General features: G+C 40.3%; 1 protein-coding gene and 1 pseudogene across 1 annotated transcript; one reads left to right on the top strand and one right to left on the bottom strand.

Annotated features, from left to right (window-relative positions):
- Positions 1-4516: 4516 nt before the first annotated feature.
- On the bottom strand, positions 4517-5511 carry LOC139377103 (large ribosomal subunit protein uL10m-like; annotated as a pseudogene).
- A 728-nt stretch (positions 5512-6239) lies between these two features.
- Positions 6240-13238, top strand: LOC139376409 (pyridoxine-5'-phosphate oxidase-like). Its single transcript, XM_071118974.1, has 7 exons — positions 6240-6450; positions 8461-8585; positions 8683-8782; positions 9671-9724; positions 9918-10046; positions 12159-12229; positions 12344-13238. Exons 1-7 carry the CDS (start codon positions 6262-6264, stop codon positions 12507-12509), a joined length of 834 nt encoding a protein of 277 aa, XP_070975075.1. The 5' UTR covers positions 6240-6261; the 3' UTR covers positions 12510-13238.
- The last annotated feature ends 1566 nt before the right edge of the window (positions 13239-14804 follow it).

Here is a 14804-nt window from a genome sequence, read left to right as displayed (position 1 = left end):
ATTCTACCTCCCTGATATACTGTTTGCGTTATTTAAGCAATAAGGCCCGAGGGTTATGGTATACGGCCAATATACTCCCTTGTGCCTTATTGCATAATTATAAACTGCTTCAGCCCTGAATGCTGATTTGCTGACAGCTGTGGTATACAGTACATTCAGAAAGTATTCAGACCCCTACACTTTTTCCACATTTTGTTACGTTACAGCCTTATTCTAAAATCGATTAAATAAAAAAAGAGCCTCATCAATCTACACACAATACCCCATAATGACAATGCGTTTCTTTACATTTTTGCAAATATATAAAAAATAAAAAATGGAATTACCTTATTTACATAAGTATTCAGACCCTTTGCTATGAGACTCGAAATTGAGCTCAGGTGCATCGTGTTTCCATCGATCATCTTTGAGATGTTTCTACAATTTGGAGTCCACCTGTGATAAATTTAATTGATCGGACATGATTTGGAAAGGCACACACCTGTCTATATAAGGTCTCACAGATGACAATGCATGTCAGAGCAAAAAGCAAGCCATGAGGTAGAAAGAATTGTCCGAGGAGCTCCAAGACAGGATTGTGTTGAGGCACAGATCTGGGGAAGGGTACCAAAACCTTTCTGCAGTATTGAAGGTCCCCAAGAACACAATGGCCTCCATCATTCCTAGAGCTGGCCGCCCGGCCAAACTGAGCAATCGGGGAATAATGGCCTTGGCCAGGGATGTGACCAACAACCCGATAGTCACTCTGACAGAGCTCCTCTGTGGAGATAGGACAATCTTGCAGAATGATAACCATCTCAGCAGTGCTTCAACAAAGTACTGAGTAAAGGGTCTAAATACTTATGTCAATGTGGTATTTCAGTTATTTGTATTTTTATAAATTTGCAATCGTTTATACAAACCTGTTTTTGCTTTGTCAGTATTGGGTATTGTGTGTAAATTGATGAGGGGAAAAAGTATTTAATTCATTTTAAAATAAGGCTGTAACAAAATGTGGAAAAAGTCAAGTGGTCTGAATACTTTCTGAATGCACTTTATCAGACCATAAATGACGGGTATGCAAAAAAACATGTATTTTTATCACTCTTATGTTGGTAACCAGTTCATAATAGCAATAAGGAACTTCGGGGGTTTGTTATATATGGCCAATATACCACGGCTAAGGGCTGTGTCCAGGCACTCCGTGTTGCACTGAACAGACCCTACCCGTAGTATTTTGGCCATATACCACACCTCCTCGGGCCTTATTGCATAATTATACCATTGCATTGTTGAATACTCGTTTCTGATTTGCTTGAAGGACATTCTATTATTATTTTCCATAGAAAACATAGCCCCTTGACCATCCCTTACATAATGCACGCTCTAGAATGCCCTTCAAGCCAATCAGAAACAAGTATTCAACAATGCCATGGTATAATTAGCGATATTGAATTGTGTTTGGTTGTCAACGCAACCAAATATCAACATTTGAAGGAGATGTATATTTTACTTGGATAGTTCCATCTGTACCATTGTCTGGATTTAATTCCAGTTTGTTTTCAAATTAATAATGTATATGTTGGATTCACATCTCCATTTCAAAAATCTAAGTTAAAGAATAGGATGTTTGGTTGAGATGGAGACGTGAATCCAACATATCAATTATTCATTGTAGACAAACTAGAATTAATGCCAGACAGTGGCACAGTAGCACAGATGGAATTATCCAAGATAAGTATCATTCAAATGTTGATATTTGGTTGTGTTGACAAGGAGATGATTGTGTACGACAGGAAAAGGAGGACCGAGCACACCCCCATTCTCATCGACAGGGCTGTAGTGGAGCAGGTTGAGAGCTTCAAGTTCCTTGGTGTCCACATCAACAACAAACTAGAATGGTCCAAACACACCAAGACAGTCGTGAAGAGGGCACGACAAAGCCTATTCCCCCTCAGGAAACTAAAAAGATTTGGCATGGGTCTGAGATCCTGAAAAGGTTCTACAGCTGCAACATCGAGAGCATCTGGTTGCATCACTGCCTGTTACGGCAATTGCTCGGCCTCTGATCGCAAGGCACTACAGAGGGTAGTGCGTACAGCCCAGTACATCACTGGGGCTAAGCTGCCTGCCATCCAGGACCTCTAGACCAGGCGATGTCAGAGGAAGGCCCTAAAAATTGTCAAAGACCACAGTACGCTGCTGCTACTCTCTGTTTATCATATATGCATAGTCACTTTAAATATACCTTCATGTACATACTTCCTCAATTGGGCCGACCAACCAATGCTCCCGCACATTGGCTAACCGGGCTATCTGCATTGTGTCCCGCCACCCACCACCCGCCAACCCCTCTTTTACGCTACTGCTACTCTCTGTTCATACTATATATGCATAGTCACTTTAACCATATCTACATGTACATATTACCTCAATCAGCCTGACTAACCGGTGTCTGTATGTAGCCTCGCTACTATAATATTTACTGTTTTATTTTTTTACCTACCTATTGTTCACGTAATACCTTTTTTACACTATTGGTTAGAGCCTGTAAGTAAGCATTTCACTGTAAGGTCTACTACACCTGTTTGTATTCGGCACACGTAACAAATACACTTTGATTTGAAATAGCTGTGCAGCGACACTTCCCATCCAACCTGACAGAGTTTGAGAGGACCTGCAGAGAAGAATGAGAGAAACTCCCCAAATACAGGTGAACCAAGCTTGTAGCATCATACCCAAGGAGACTTGATGTTGTAATAGCTGCCAAAGGTGTTTCAACAAAGTACTGAGTAAAAGGTCTGAATACTTATGTAAATGTGGGGGGGTTAAATACATTTGCTAAAATTGAAAGGAAAAAAACTGTTTTTGCTCAGTCATTATGGGGTATTGTGTGTAGATTGATGAGGGGAAAAAACGATTTAGTCCATTTTAGAATAAGGCTGTAATGTGGAAAAAGTAAAGGTCTGTCGAGTCTGCTTTGCAATGCGTTCCTGGAAGTATCACGATGTTGTGCCTCTGGGATTGAAAACTCTGATGCCACTGTCTGACAATTGTGTGAGTGTACCACAGACAGGATGAAGGTGGTGATCAAACAAGTGAGTCAACTTGCTATGTAGTTAAATAATACAAACTACTTGTTATTCTCAAGAAAGCACTATGCAAAAAGGCATAACCTTGGGCCTCATCACAAGGGTTAAATAGGGGCAAGGAGGCTCTTATCTAAAGCCCATTATGAATTATTGTCCCACACAACTTGACTCATGGTCTGAACTGAACAAAACCATTCAGTTTTAAATGTGGGATTTTTTTTCTCCAACCATCCATTGATTACATCTCCTTCATAGCCATAAGATCCTAGTCTGATTAATGATGTGCTTAATAAAGTGTTAAAACAAATGTATTCTATACTAGCCAAATCTATAATTATCTGATTTATTGCAATATTTTTGTCCAATCACAACACTTTGAAATAGGTCAACCCAATAAATACTGTAGCTTGTTTTGGTTATGTGGTTGTTTGTTTAGTTGGCTAAAATGTGAATGTTGAAATTGCAATTCATATACAATTCTTGGAAATTCCCCTTTCCTGAAAAGTAATCTCGTCAAACTACACATTCAATAAATGCAAATATCAGTCTGTGTGCTTACCTGAAGTTCATGTGTGACCACTCTCATCATGGTAATTATTTTTTCTTCAAATGTCCAACAAACTTTGTGATTTCCCATTTGTTTGTCAAATCACAGAGCCTCACCATATCGTTGACCATGGCTTTCTCAACAAATATGCGGGAAAAACAAGAAATGCCTTCAAAAAGTGTTGTAGAAACGGCCAATGGCGGCTTCCCTGTCCTCAAGCAATGAGTAAAATGTGCATCCCCCAAATCCATGGAGAGCAGTGCCACTGCGCAATGTGGCCAGGGCATTATCCGCATTAGCTTAAGGAATTAGATGTGCTTATGGGGTGTTGCTAGACATGTAGACCTGACAATTTATGGTGCACCTACATCTCTATTGGATAACTGCATGTTTACAAGACACTTAAATCAAGTCTCTTCAATGTTGTTCTGCAGCATAGAATACACATGATCGAATGTTTTGACATCATGTGAAAAGCTATTTTCTATAGTTAAATTAGAAACTCAAGAGGGCTATTTGAATAGGATACTTCATGTGATATAGCACACACACATTCAATTAATACGCAACCCTGTGGGTTAGTAGGGCTTGCCCTGTGACAGACTGATATTGAATTGAGATGAATATGTTAGGTTCTCTCCCACAAACCCAGAATAGCAGCGGTAATCGGTAATAGACTGACCCAGGTGAACATTCTGTAATCCCCAGATTAGCATTTGTCAGGATCTCCCCGAGACCACTTGTGTTTATTTTGGCTAGACTGATTCTCATTACTATTGCAACATGCATGACTCTTGGTAATGACTTTTGCAAATGTCTACTCAGATTTTGATATATTAAAAAAGGATCACCCCAGACGATTACCTCTTAACCTCTTTAACCAAGTAGGTTGGTGCATTTACTTTTTTTGCTGGAGCAGCAATGAGAGGTGGACGGGGTGGCGTTGCAGCATGGAGACTGTCTGAGGGGTCATCATGGTCAGGCCGCTCACCAGCTTTCCCTGGACCAGGGTCACTGACGACAGCTTGGCAATAGTTCAACACCCCCTGCCGACTCAGTAATGTCTTCCATTTACGGGCCCCTAAAACAGTGGGAGGAAAAGTAAGACATTACACAATTGCTTGTATCTCCACTGAAGTCATGTAATACAGTTTTGCTATACTGGTAGTAGGACCATCAGATTGTACTTACCCAATAATACCACCTGGGGGCTGGTCCTCAAACTCAGAAACATCTGCTTCACCTTTGGCTCTTTAATAACAATATAACAGTCTGGCCAATGAATAGAGGCCCCATGTTAATGTAAGGGCTGTCTGGCAGGTAGGACCTTATCACCTGTGGTTAAACAATGTAAAAAAACGTAATATTAAAATATTTCCAAATGCAAACGGCAATACAATTTGCCTCAAAGGCACAATATAAATAAACTTAATGTTGATTCCATGCTGGCAGAGCCTGTGCTTGAGAAGCAGAATGTCCTCTGAATTGGTGGGGTTGTTTTGGATCACAACAATCATTTTACAGTCCTGGAACACTGTCTGCAAATCCTTCAAGAGCAACACCAGGCCACTTTCCTGTGAATAAACCAGGACTCATAAATCAGTCCACATCTCGATACCAGCTCACATCACTACTATTCCTAACTGACCGGATGCTATTCCTAACTGACCGGATGGAGGAGCTCTCCTTTCAGCGCCACACAACTATAGATGTGTGTTTGTGTGGTGCTGAAAAGACAGCTCCAGTATGCACACGAACATTGACAGGTTGCTTGTGCTTGTTTTTGAGTTATAAACACATGCGCTGGACTTCACTGACCTCCTGAACTGGTTTGACCGCTGTGCCACTCAGGAGCCCTACCGTTCTATGCAGGCAATAAAACCTGTGTTGCATGGAATAAAAGTGTTCATGTGTATACATTCCAATAATACAGTATATGGTGTGAGTTATACAATACAATCCATCTTTCTGTCAATGTGATTATCTTTGTACAGTGATGGTCTTGGCTCAGGTTTGACATCAAAGAAAGGATGGATATGATGGTAGTGTACAGAGCATTTTGCACATCAAGCTTTCTGTAATAACTTTCCACCCAAGAGTAAAGCATTAAGTTGCCATTCGTTTTTTCTCCAGGTGTATTTTTAAAGGCTGTTGTTGCCATGCACTTGCTACAGTGTAACTAGCCGGTGTAACTAACTAATGACGGCTAGTTAGGAAGTCATAAGGTGTACACTGTGTACAACCGATGACATAGACTCGTGCTCCAACAACATGGTTTGACTCGACATGTAGCTGTATTCATTTAATAATGTAAATCTAAAGGAACAACCAAGAGTCGAGCAAATGCCTTAACTAGTTGAACATGTTATTTCTCCAACCTCGTGCAAATTACAAACTGACACGTTTTCATTTTCGTAAAAAAAAAATCATTTGATTTGACGGCCTGTATATGCGTAGTTCGAATATGCGTAGTTCTGCGCATAAGCTTAGCTTGCCACCTATTTCTCCTGGAGAAGCAGTTCCTGCCTCTCTTCATGCAGTATTGTTTATGGTTCAAAAAGTCTGCGAATATTTGCGTAATATTTTACGTGAGACAGTGAACGTGATTACGTCAGTCAGGCTTTGCGTGGTTGTTGTACAAGCATGAGGCGCATACCTAGTTGCAGTACATTAAAGAATATCAGTGAAATAGGTCAATACTTTCATCCCCATGCCTCTTTGACAGCTTGCTGTCGAGCCTTATTTTCTCGGTCCTTTTGCACGAAATCTACGAGTGATTCTACAGCCATGGATCTCAGTGGCATGCGGAAAAAATACAAAGGAGACGAAGAGGTGAGAATAAACAAGAGTTTTTATTCCTTACATTCTTGTTATGGCACAAGCTACCTCACTTACCCTTCTAATTTGGGTTGAATGTCAATGGCAAATGCAGATACTTACATATTCCAGCGGCACAACAATGCCTATCCAGTTTGCCCACATTGTTTCAGTGGTGTATTATTTAGCACTGTTTTGGAGTGTAAATGACCTTGATGACCCCAACATTTCCATCACATTGCACTTTAGTCAAATGTAAAATCTGCTTACAATGCTGACTTTGCTTACGTGTAACGTCTTGTGATGTAATGAAGGGGCATCTCCCAACAGCTCCACCACTGGCGAAAGGGAGCATAACGGCCCTATAATATACACTATATATGCAAAGTCTGTGGGCACCCCTTAAAATGAGTGGATTCCGGTATTTCATCCACACCCGTTGCTGACAGGTGTATACAATCGAGCACACAGCCATGCAATCTCTGTAGACAAACAGTGGCAGTAGAATTGCCTTTCTGAAGAGCTCAGTGACTTTCAACGTGGCACCATCATAGGATGTCACCTTTCCCACAAGTCAGTTTGTAAAATGTCTGCCCTGCTAGAGCTGCCCTGTGGTGTTATTGTGAAGTGGAAAGGTCTTTGGAGCAACAACGGCATAGCTGCGAAGTGGTAGACCACACAAGCTCACAGAACGGGACCGTTGAGTGCTGAAGCGCGTAAAAATATTTTGTCCTCGGTTGCAACACTCACTACCAACTTCCAAACTGCTTCTAGAAGCAACGTCAGCACAAGAACTGTTCCTCTGGAGCTTCATGAAATGGGTTTCCATGGCCGAAAAGGCACACAGAAGTCTAAGATCACTATGCACAATGCCAAGCATTGCCTGGAGTGGTGTAAAGCTTGCTGCCTTTGAACTCTGGAGCAATGGAAACACGTTCTCTGGAATAATGAATCACGCTTCACCATCTGGCAGTCCGACGGACAAATCTGGGTTTGGTGGATGGATGCCAGGAGAACGCTACTTACCCCAATGCATAGTGCCAACTGTAAAGTTTGGTGGTTTTATTTGTCCACCCAAGTTTTCTGAGAAAATAAATACATACATGTTTTGTTGTTAAACATATTAGACTAAAAACACCAGGAAATCAGCTAAAAATGATTTTACTTTAAAAAATCTGTTCCCAAGTAGTCCCACGCATAATAGAGAGAAATGTGACCATATACAAATGTAAGCATGGTTAGAAATCATTCTGTTTCAGTCATACTGTATTTCTTGAGGTCAATTTGCCATATACAAATTATTGTAAATATGTTCCCGGCCCCCCGACCATCACCTCAAGATAAAATTGGCTCGCGGCTGAATCTAGTTGATGATCCATGTTCTAGACGATTCTGTGCTTCCTACTTTGTGGCAACAATTTGGGGAAGGCCCTTTCAAGTTTCAGCATGACAATGCCCCCGTGCACAAAGCGAGGTCCATGCAGAAATCGTTTGTCAAGATCGGTATGGAAGAACTTGACTGACCTGGACAGAGCCCTGACCTCAACCCCATCTAACTCCTTTTGGATGAATTAGAACACCGACTGCAAGCCAGACCTTATTGCCAAACATCAATGCCCGACCTCACTAATGCTCTTGTGGCTGAATGGGAGCAAGTCCACGCAGCAATGTTCCAACATCTAGTGGAAAGCCTTCCCAGAAGAGTGGAGGCTGTTATAGCACAAAGGGGGGACCAACTCCATATTAATTCCCATGATTTTGGAATGAGATGGTCAACAAGCAGCTGTCCACATACTAGAATAGAGAATTGTGTCACCTCTATTCATAACATCTTTATCATCTACAATGTTATGAAAGTTCACCTCACTGCATACACCCCAGTAATTGGAGAGATATCAGAAATGTATTGAAGATGGCATAATAGACATTGCTTAAAATGTGTTTCCTTAAATGTCAATGTCTGCTTATGTCTTCAATGTAATGTGCATTTTGATGTAAAAGTGTCATTATATTAACATGTCGTAGTGCTTTGAGGAGAATCAGCTCGTGTCTCTGGACCCCATCAAGCAGTTTGGAGATTGGTTTGATCAAGCCACAAAATGTCCTGAAATTGGAGAGCCCAATGCAATGTGCATCGCCACATCCACTAAGTGAGTACCCCCATAAATACTCCATCAAACACAATGCTTGCTTCTTAAGCTCAAATTGTAACACATTTTCTATCAATCTGCTTATTTCTCTGTGAAGAGAAGGACGTCCATCTGCTCGTATGGTCTTGTTAAAAGGCTACAGCGATGAAGGCTTCCGCTTCTTTACCAACTACGAGAGCCGGAAAGGTGGAGAGCTGGTTAGTGTCTGCTACTGTCATAAGGCAGGCATCTATCTTCCTGTCGTCTCAAATGTATGTACTACTAGACTATGCCAAACTATTCTTAGGGTTGGGCAGTATACAGGATTTTACAATATACCGATATTGATGCACGGACCGGTTTGGGTTTTTACTTTACCTTCTATAACAGTATTTGAATGTATGTTTTTTTTAAATGTGATATGTGTGTAACGTCCATTTTTATAGTTTACACCTTCTACTTGAGTCATCCTTCTCCGCTCTCTATGTCTATGCCGCTTTCCACACAGACGTAGCCCCGCCCCTTGTCACTCAAGGAGCGCATTTGTTGTTGCTTGACCACGAGACACTTCCGTTCAGTCTGCATGGTCAATCCAGCACATGCAACAATGTTGATGACAACGATGTTATTTCCACTTGTCTTCTTAATTTAAATCCACAAGCGTTCTATAATTACACAATTAGTTTGTGTTACATCTGCACAGCTACATTGTCTTTTCTTAGCACGTTTTAGCTAAATCCTGTTAGCTGCTAATCGCTAGTTAGCTGGCAGTGTGGAAATTATCTAAAATGAGTGCAGGAAATGCAGAAATTGATGAAAATGCAGGAAATTATTTTAGGTTGAAGTTAAATTGAACAGTGTAAAACAATCAGAAGGAAGAAAGACCCATTAAAATCATGTAGAATGTATATGTTGCCACCGTAGCATCACGCACTACTCATATAAAGCAAATGTAGAACTTTTATTATTAAAATAAAAATTTTAAAAATAGTCAATTACCATCAACACTAAAAACTACTGTGATATGATATTTGGGCCATATCGCCCAGCCCTACTACTTCTGTTTGCAGACTTTACATCAGAATTTTTACTTTCCCTTCCTGTAGGAGAGCAACCCTTACGCATGTCTGTGTTTTTACTGGGACCCCATCAACAGGCAGGTATGTGCTTCATTTTACCTCTTAAAATGTAGCCTACTTGTCAACCCATTGTTTTAATATCTTCAAATATCTTCGATCTATCGATTTTCAAAAACACATTGTGATGTGGTTTTTGAATGAATTAACTAATGCAGGATGGCACTGAATGTGCTGCACAGTAGTTGGCACTACCCTTGAGAATGTGTGTGTGCAGATCCGTATCGAGGGCAATGTGGAGAGAATCCCCTACCAGAGCTCCTGTGACTACTTCCACTCCCGGCCCAAGAGTAGCCAGATCGGGGCCATTGTGAGCAGACAAAGCACTGCTGTCCCTGACAGAAATGTAAGAACCAGTCCATGCTACTCCACTGTATTATTGTCATCCACCATTGAGGGACTTATTCCCTCAAAATTAGGGAAATTCATGAAATATGTTCAATCTGGGCAATTCCAGGCCAGGATAGCCCAATAATATTTTGGGGTATCGCAGATTGTTCTGCCAATCTTCACATAGAAACTTCATTGGGAGGAAGGATGCTTGACATATATGACAAACAATTTTTTTGAAAATGATAATGAAATTGGCTATTTTAGGTCCTTTTTAAACCTATACATGCCTACTGTAAGACCCTATAATCTGTGAACCGTAGATGATACAGACAACATCTTGGTGTCATTATACTCCTTATAGTGTGCTTCTAGTATGCTCTAACATAATGGAGTACCTCTAGATTCAGACTTTTCTTCTTCACATGAATCTATTCAACATGAAAAATATATTTCTAAAGTACCCTTTTTGATTTTGTTCATTTTAAGACATACTCTACAAGTGCCTACCATTTTTAAGTTATTATTTTATAAGCATCGCCCACACTGCCATGCTATGTTGTCGTCGTAGGTCTCTCTTTATGTAGTGTTGCGTTGACTCTCTTGGCGTGATGTGTGTTTTGTCCTATATTTTTATTTAAATTATTTTTAGTCCCAGCCCCCATCCCCGCAGGAGGCCTTTTGCCTTTTGGTAGGCCATCATTGTAAATAAGAATTTGTTCTTAATTGACTCGTCTAGTTAAATAAATAAAAATAATAATATACACAGTAAAAAATAAATGTGAATGTGCAATCCTAAAGGAGGGCTGTGATTGGTAATGACCTATAATATACATGTCTATGTATTACATTTGTCATATCTTCAATGGTACCAGAGAGCCCACTCTGGAAATTGTATGTGTATATTATTCCAAACGATGTATCAAAAAGGGTACTTTTGAGATATTCATGTTGTTTATGTTGAATAAATGAATGTTAAACATTTTATTTCAGAATACTTGAAAGCACACTATAAAGAAGTATAATGACACCAATATGTTTTTGTATCATGTATGGTTCACGGATCATAGGGTCTTACAGTAGGGTCTTACATGTACAGTATACAGTTGAAGTTGGAAGTTTACATACACCTTAGCCAAATACGTTTAAACTCAGTTTTGCACAATTTTTGACATTTAATCCTATTAAAAATTCCCTGTCTTAGGTCAGTTAGGCTCACCACTTTATTTTAAGAATGGGAAATGTCAGAATAATAGCAGAGAGAATGATTCATTTCAGCTTTTATTTGTTTTATCACATTCCCAGTGGGTCAGATGTTTACGTACACTCGATTAGTATTTGGTAGCATTGCCTTTAAATTGATTATCTTGGGTCAAATGTTTCGGGTAGCCTTCCACAAGCTTCCCACAATAAGATGGGTGAATTTTGACCCACTCCTCCTGACAAAGCTGGTGTAACTGAGTCAGGTTTGACTCAGTTCCTTGCTCGCACACACTTTTTCAGTTCTGCTCACAAATTTTCTATGGGATTGAGGTCAGGGCTTTGTGATGGCCACTCCGGTACCTTGACTTTGTTGTCCTTAAGCCATTTTGCCACAACCTTGGAAGTATGCTTGGGGTCATTGTCCATTTGGAAGAACCATTTGCGACCAAGCTTTAACTTCCTGACTGATGTCTTGAGATGTTGCTTCAATATATCCACATAATTTTCCTCCCTCATGATGCCATCTATTTTGTGACGTTCACCAGTCCCTCCTGCAGCAAAGCACCCCCACAACATGATGCTGCCACCCCCGTGCTTCATGGTTGGGATGGTGTTCTTCGGCTTGCAAACCTCCCCATTTTGTGGAGTGGTTGAAATTTGTGGAGTGGTTTAAGACATACAGTTGAAGTTGGAAGTTTACATACACTTAGGTTGGAGTCATTAAAACTAGTTTTTAAAAGGGCCTAAAATGACCACTTTCATCATGATAAAAAAAAAAGAGTGATACAAATGTAAAAGCTTGTCAAACATCCTTCCTCCCAATGAAGTTTCTCTGTGAAAATTGCCAGAATCTGAGATACACGAAATATTCTTGGTCTGTCCTGGCGTGGAATCGCACATTTGACGGTTTTGTTTCACTCTGTAGTACCTGAGACAGAAAAATGTGGAGCTGGAGGAAAAGTACAAGGACACAGATGTCCCAATGCCTGACTATTGGTTAGTATTACTATCAAATCACCAGGAATTCTACATGACTTTGCCATGCCAAACCTGTGCAGTAAGTGGTCTTATCATGCAAGCCTGTTCTTATTTTTGCCTGTCTTCCAACAGGGGAGGCTATATCGTCAAGCCTTACATGATAGAGTTCTGGCAGGGTCAGACCAACAGGCTACATGACCGTATTGTTTTCACACGGCCGAAAAATGGAGAGAGTGTTCTAGAAGAGCATCAACATCATGCTGAGGCGGGCTGGGTGTACCAGAGGCTATCCCCTTGACAAGGACAGTTAGGGGAAATGGACTAAAGAGCAGGCTGGAGATTGGGGCTAGCGTACAACTCACTCATGATGTCAACATCATCAATCAAACCACCATAATTTCAATACATGAGGAACATTTTGATGTTGAATAACTAAGTGCTATATGATGTGTATCTTATTAAGCCATCATTTGCTGTTCTGTTCAATTGGTATTGTTTTATACCAAATAAAGGAGACATTTTCTGATTGTCTATTGTCTCCAAGGCAACAATGGAACATGATTCATGTGATGCAACTATGAACTATACAGTCTGGCACATAACCTGTGACACAAGGTTTTACTAATCTGAATATGCTATATGGAATGCTTTGCATTTTCTGACTCATGAAGTGCAAAGTCTGTCTAGTAGAGTAGTCACTGTTTGGTAATGATTGACAGAAAATCAGCAATGTGTTTCCGCAGGCCTCAACAACCTCTAGAAACTGTACTTGTAAAAAGCACAATCTCCAGTACTGTGTCAGTTATTTAACGTTCGTACATGAGTTCCATTCTATTGGAGCAGGGATAGCCTACATGTTCTGTCTTTTAATGGCCCACATCCACAGCAGTTTCTCTGTCATAATGTAATAACGATAGCCTATTAGACTGAAGTCCTTGTGTTGAATTTGTTATGGATTGGTTCCACAGGCAATCCGTGTCTGTGGATAAAACTGCCTTTGAAATAAACGTATGTTAAGGTATATTAAGGTGTGTATGTATATATATATATATATATATATATATATATATATATATATATATATATATATATATATAGGTACAGTTGAAGTCGGAAGTTTACATACACTTAGGTTGGAGTCATTAAAACTAGTTTTTCAACCACTCCACAAATTTCTTGTTAACAAACTATAGTTTTGGCAAGTTGTTTAGGACATCTACTTTGTGCATGACACAAGTAATTTTCCCAACACTTGTTTACAGTTAGATTATTTCACTTATAATTCCCTGTATCACAATTCCAGTGGGTCAGAAGTTTACATACGCTAAGTTTACTGTGCCTTTAAACAGCTTGGAAAATTCCAGAAAATATGTCATGGCTTTAGAAGCTTCCGATAGGCTAATTGACATCATTTGAGTCAATTCGAGGTGTACCTATGGATGTATTTTAAGGCCTACCTTCAAAATCAGTGCCTCTTTGCTTGACATCATGGTCAAATCAAAAGAAATCAGCCAAGACCTCAGAAAAAAATTGTAGACATCCACAAGTCTGGTTCATCCTTGGGAGCAATTTTCAAACGCCTGAAGGTACCACCTTCATCTGTACAAACAATAGTACGCAAGTATAAACACCATGGGACCACGCAGCCGTCATACCGCTCAGGAAGGAGACGAGTTCTGTCTCCTAGAGATGAACATACTTTGGTGTGAAAAGTGCAACTCAATCCCAGAACAACAGCAAAGGACTTTGTGAAGATGCTGGAAGAAACAGGTACAAAAGTATCTATATCCACAGTAAAATGAGTCCTATATCGACATAACCTAAAAGGCCGCTCAGCAAGGAAGAAGCCACTGCTCCAAACCGCCATAAAAAAGCCAGACTACGGTTTGCAACATAGGAACGAAGATTGTACTTTTTGGAGAAATGTCCTATGGCCTGATTAAACAAAAGTCAAACTGTTTGGCCATAATGACCTCTGTTATTTTTGGAGGAAAAAGGGGATGCTTGCAAGCCAAAGAACACCATCCCAACTGTGAAGCACAGGGGTGGCAGCATCATGTTGTGGGGGTGCTTTGCTGCAGGAGGGACTGGTGCACTTCACAAAATAGATGGCATCATGAGGTAGGAAAATTATGTGGATACATTGAAGCAACATCTCAAGACATCAGTCAGGAAGTTAAAGCTTGGTTGCAAATGGGTCTTCCAAATGGACAATGACCCCAAGCATACTTCCAAAGTTGTGGCAAAATGGCTTAAGGACATTTTGGATGGCTTAAGGACAACAAAGTCAAGGTATTGGAGTGGCCATCACAAAGCCCTGACCTCAATCCCATAGAAAATGTGTGGGCAGAACTGAAAAAGCGTGTGAAAGCAAGGAGGCCTACAAACATGACTCAGTTACACCAGCTCTGTCAGAAGGAATGGGACAAAATCCACCCAACTTATTGTGGGAAGCCTTTGGAAGGCTTCCTGAAATGTTTGACCCAAGTTAAACAATTTAAAGGCAATGCTACCAAATACTAATTGAGTGTATGTAAACTTCTGACCCACTGGGAATGTGATGAAAGAAATAAAAGCTGAAATAAATAATTCT

The sequence above is a fragment of the Oncorhynchus clarkii genome, chromosome 20 (genome assembly GCF_045791955.1).
Source record: "Oncorhynchus clarkii lewisi isolate Uvic-CL-2024 chromosome 20, UVic_Ocla_1.0, whole genome shotgun sequence".
Taxonomy (NCBI): domain Eukaryota; kingdom Metazoa; phylum Chordata; class Actinopteri; order Salmoniformes; family Salmonidae; genus Oncorhynchus; species Oncorhynchus clarkii.
This window is presented reverse-complemented; position numbering and strand designations above follow the sequence as displayed.

What these genes read in the sequence shown, in the direction of transcription:
- LOC139376409 (XM_071118974.1), top strand. Translation starts at nt 6,262, where the DNA reads ATGAGGCGCATACCTAGTTGCAGTACATTAAAGAATATCAGTGAAATA. An exon ending in AATACAAAGGAGACGAAGAG is followed by an intron (nt 6,451 to 8,460) that starts GTGAGAATAAAC and finishes AACATGTCGTAG; the next exon opens with TGCTTTGAGGAGAATCAGCT. An exon ending in TGCATCGCCACATCCACTAA is followed by an intron (nt 8,586 to 8,682) that starts GTGAGTACCCCC and finishes TTCTCTGTGAAG; the next exon opens with AGAAGGACGTCCATCTGCTC.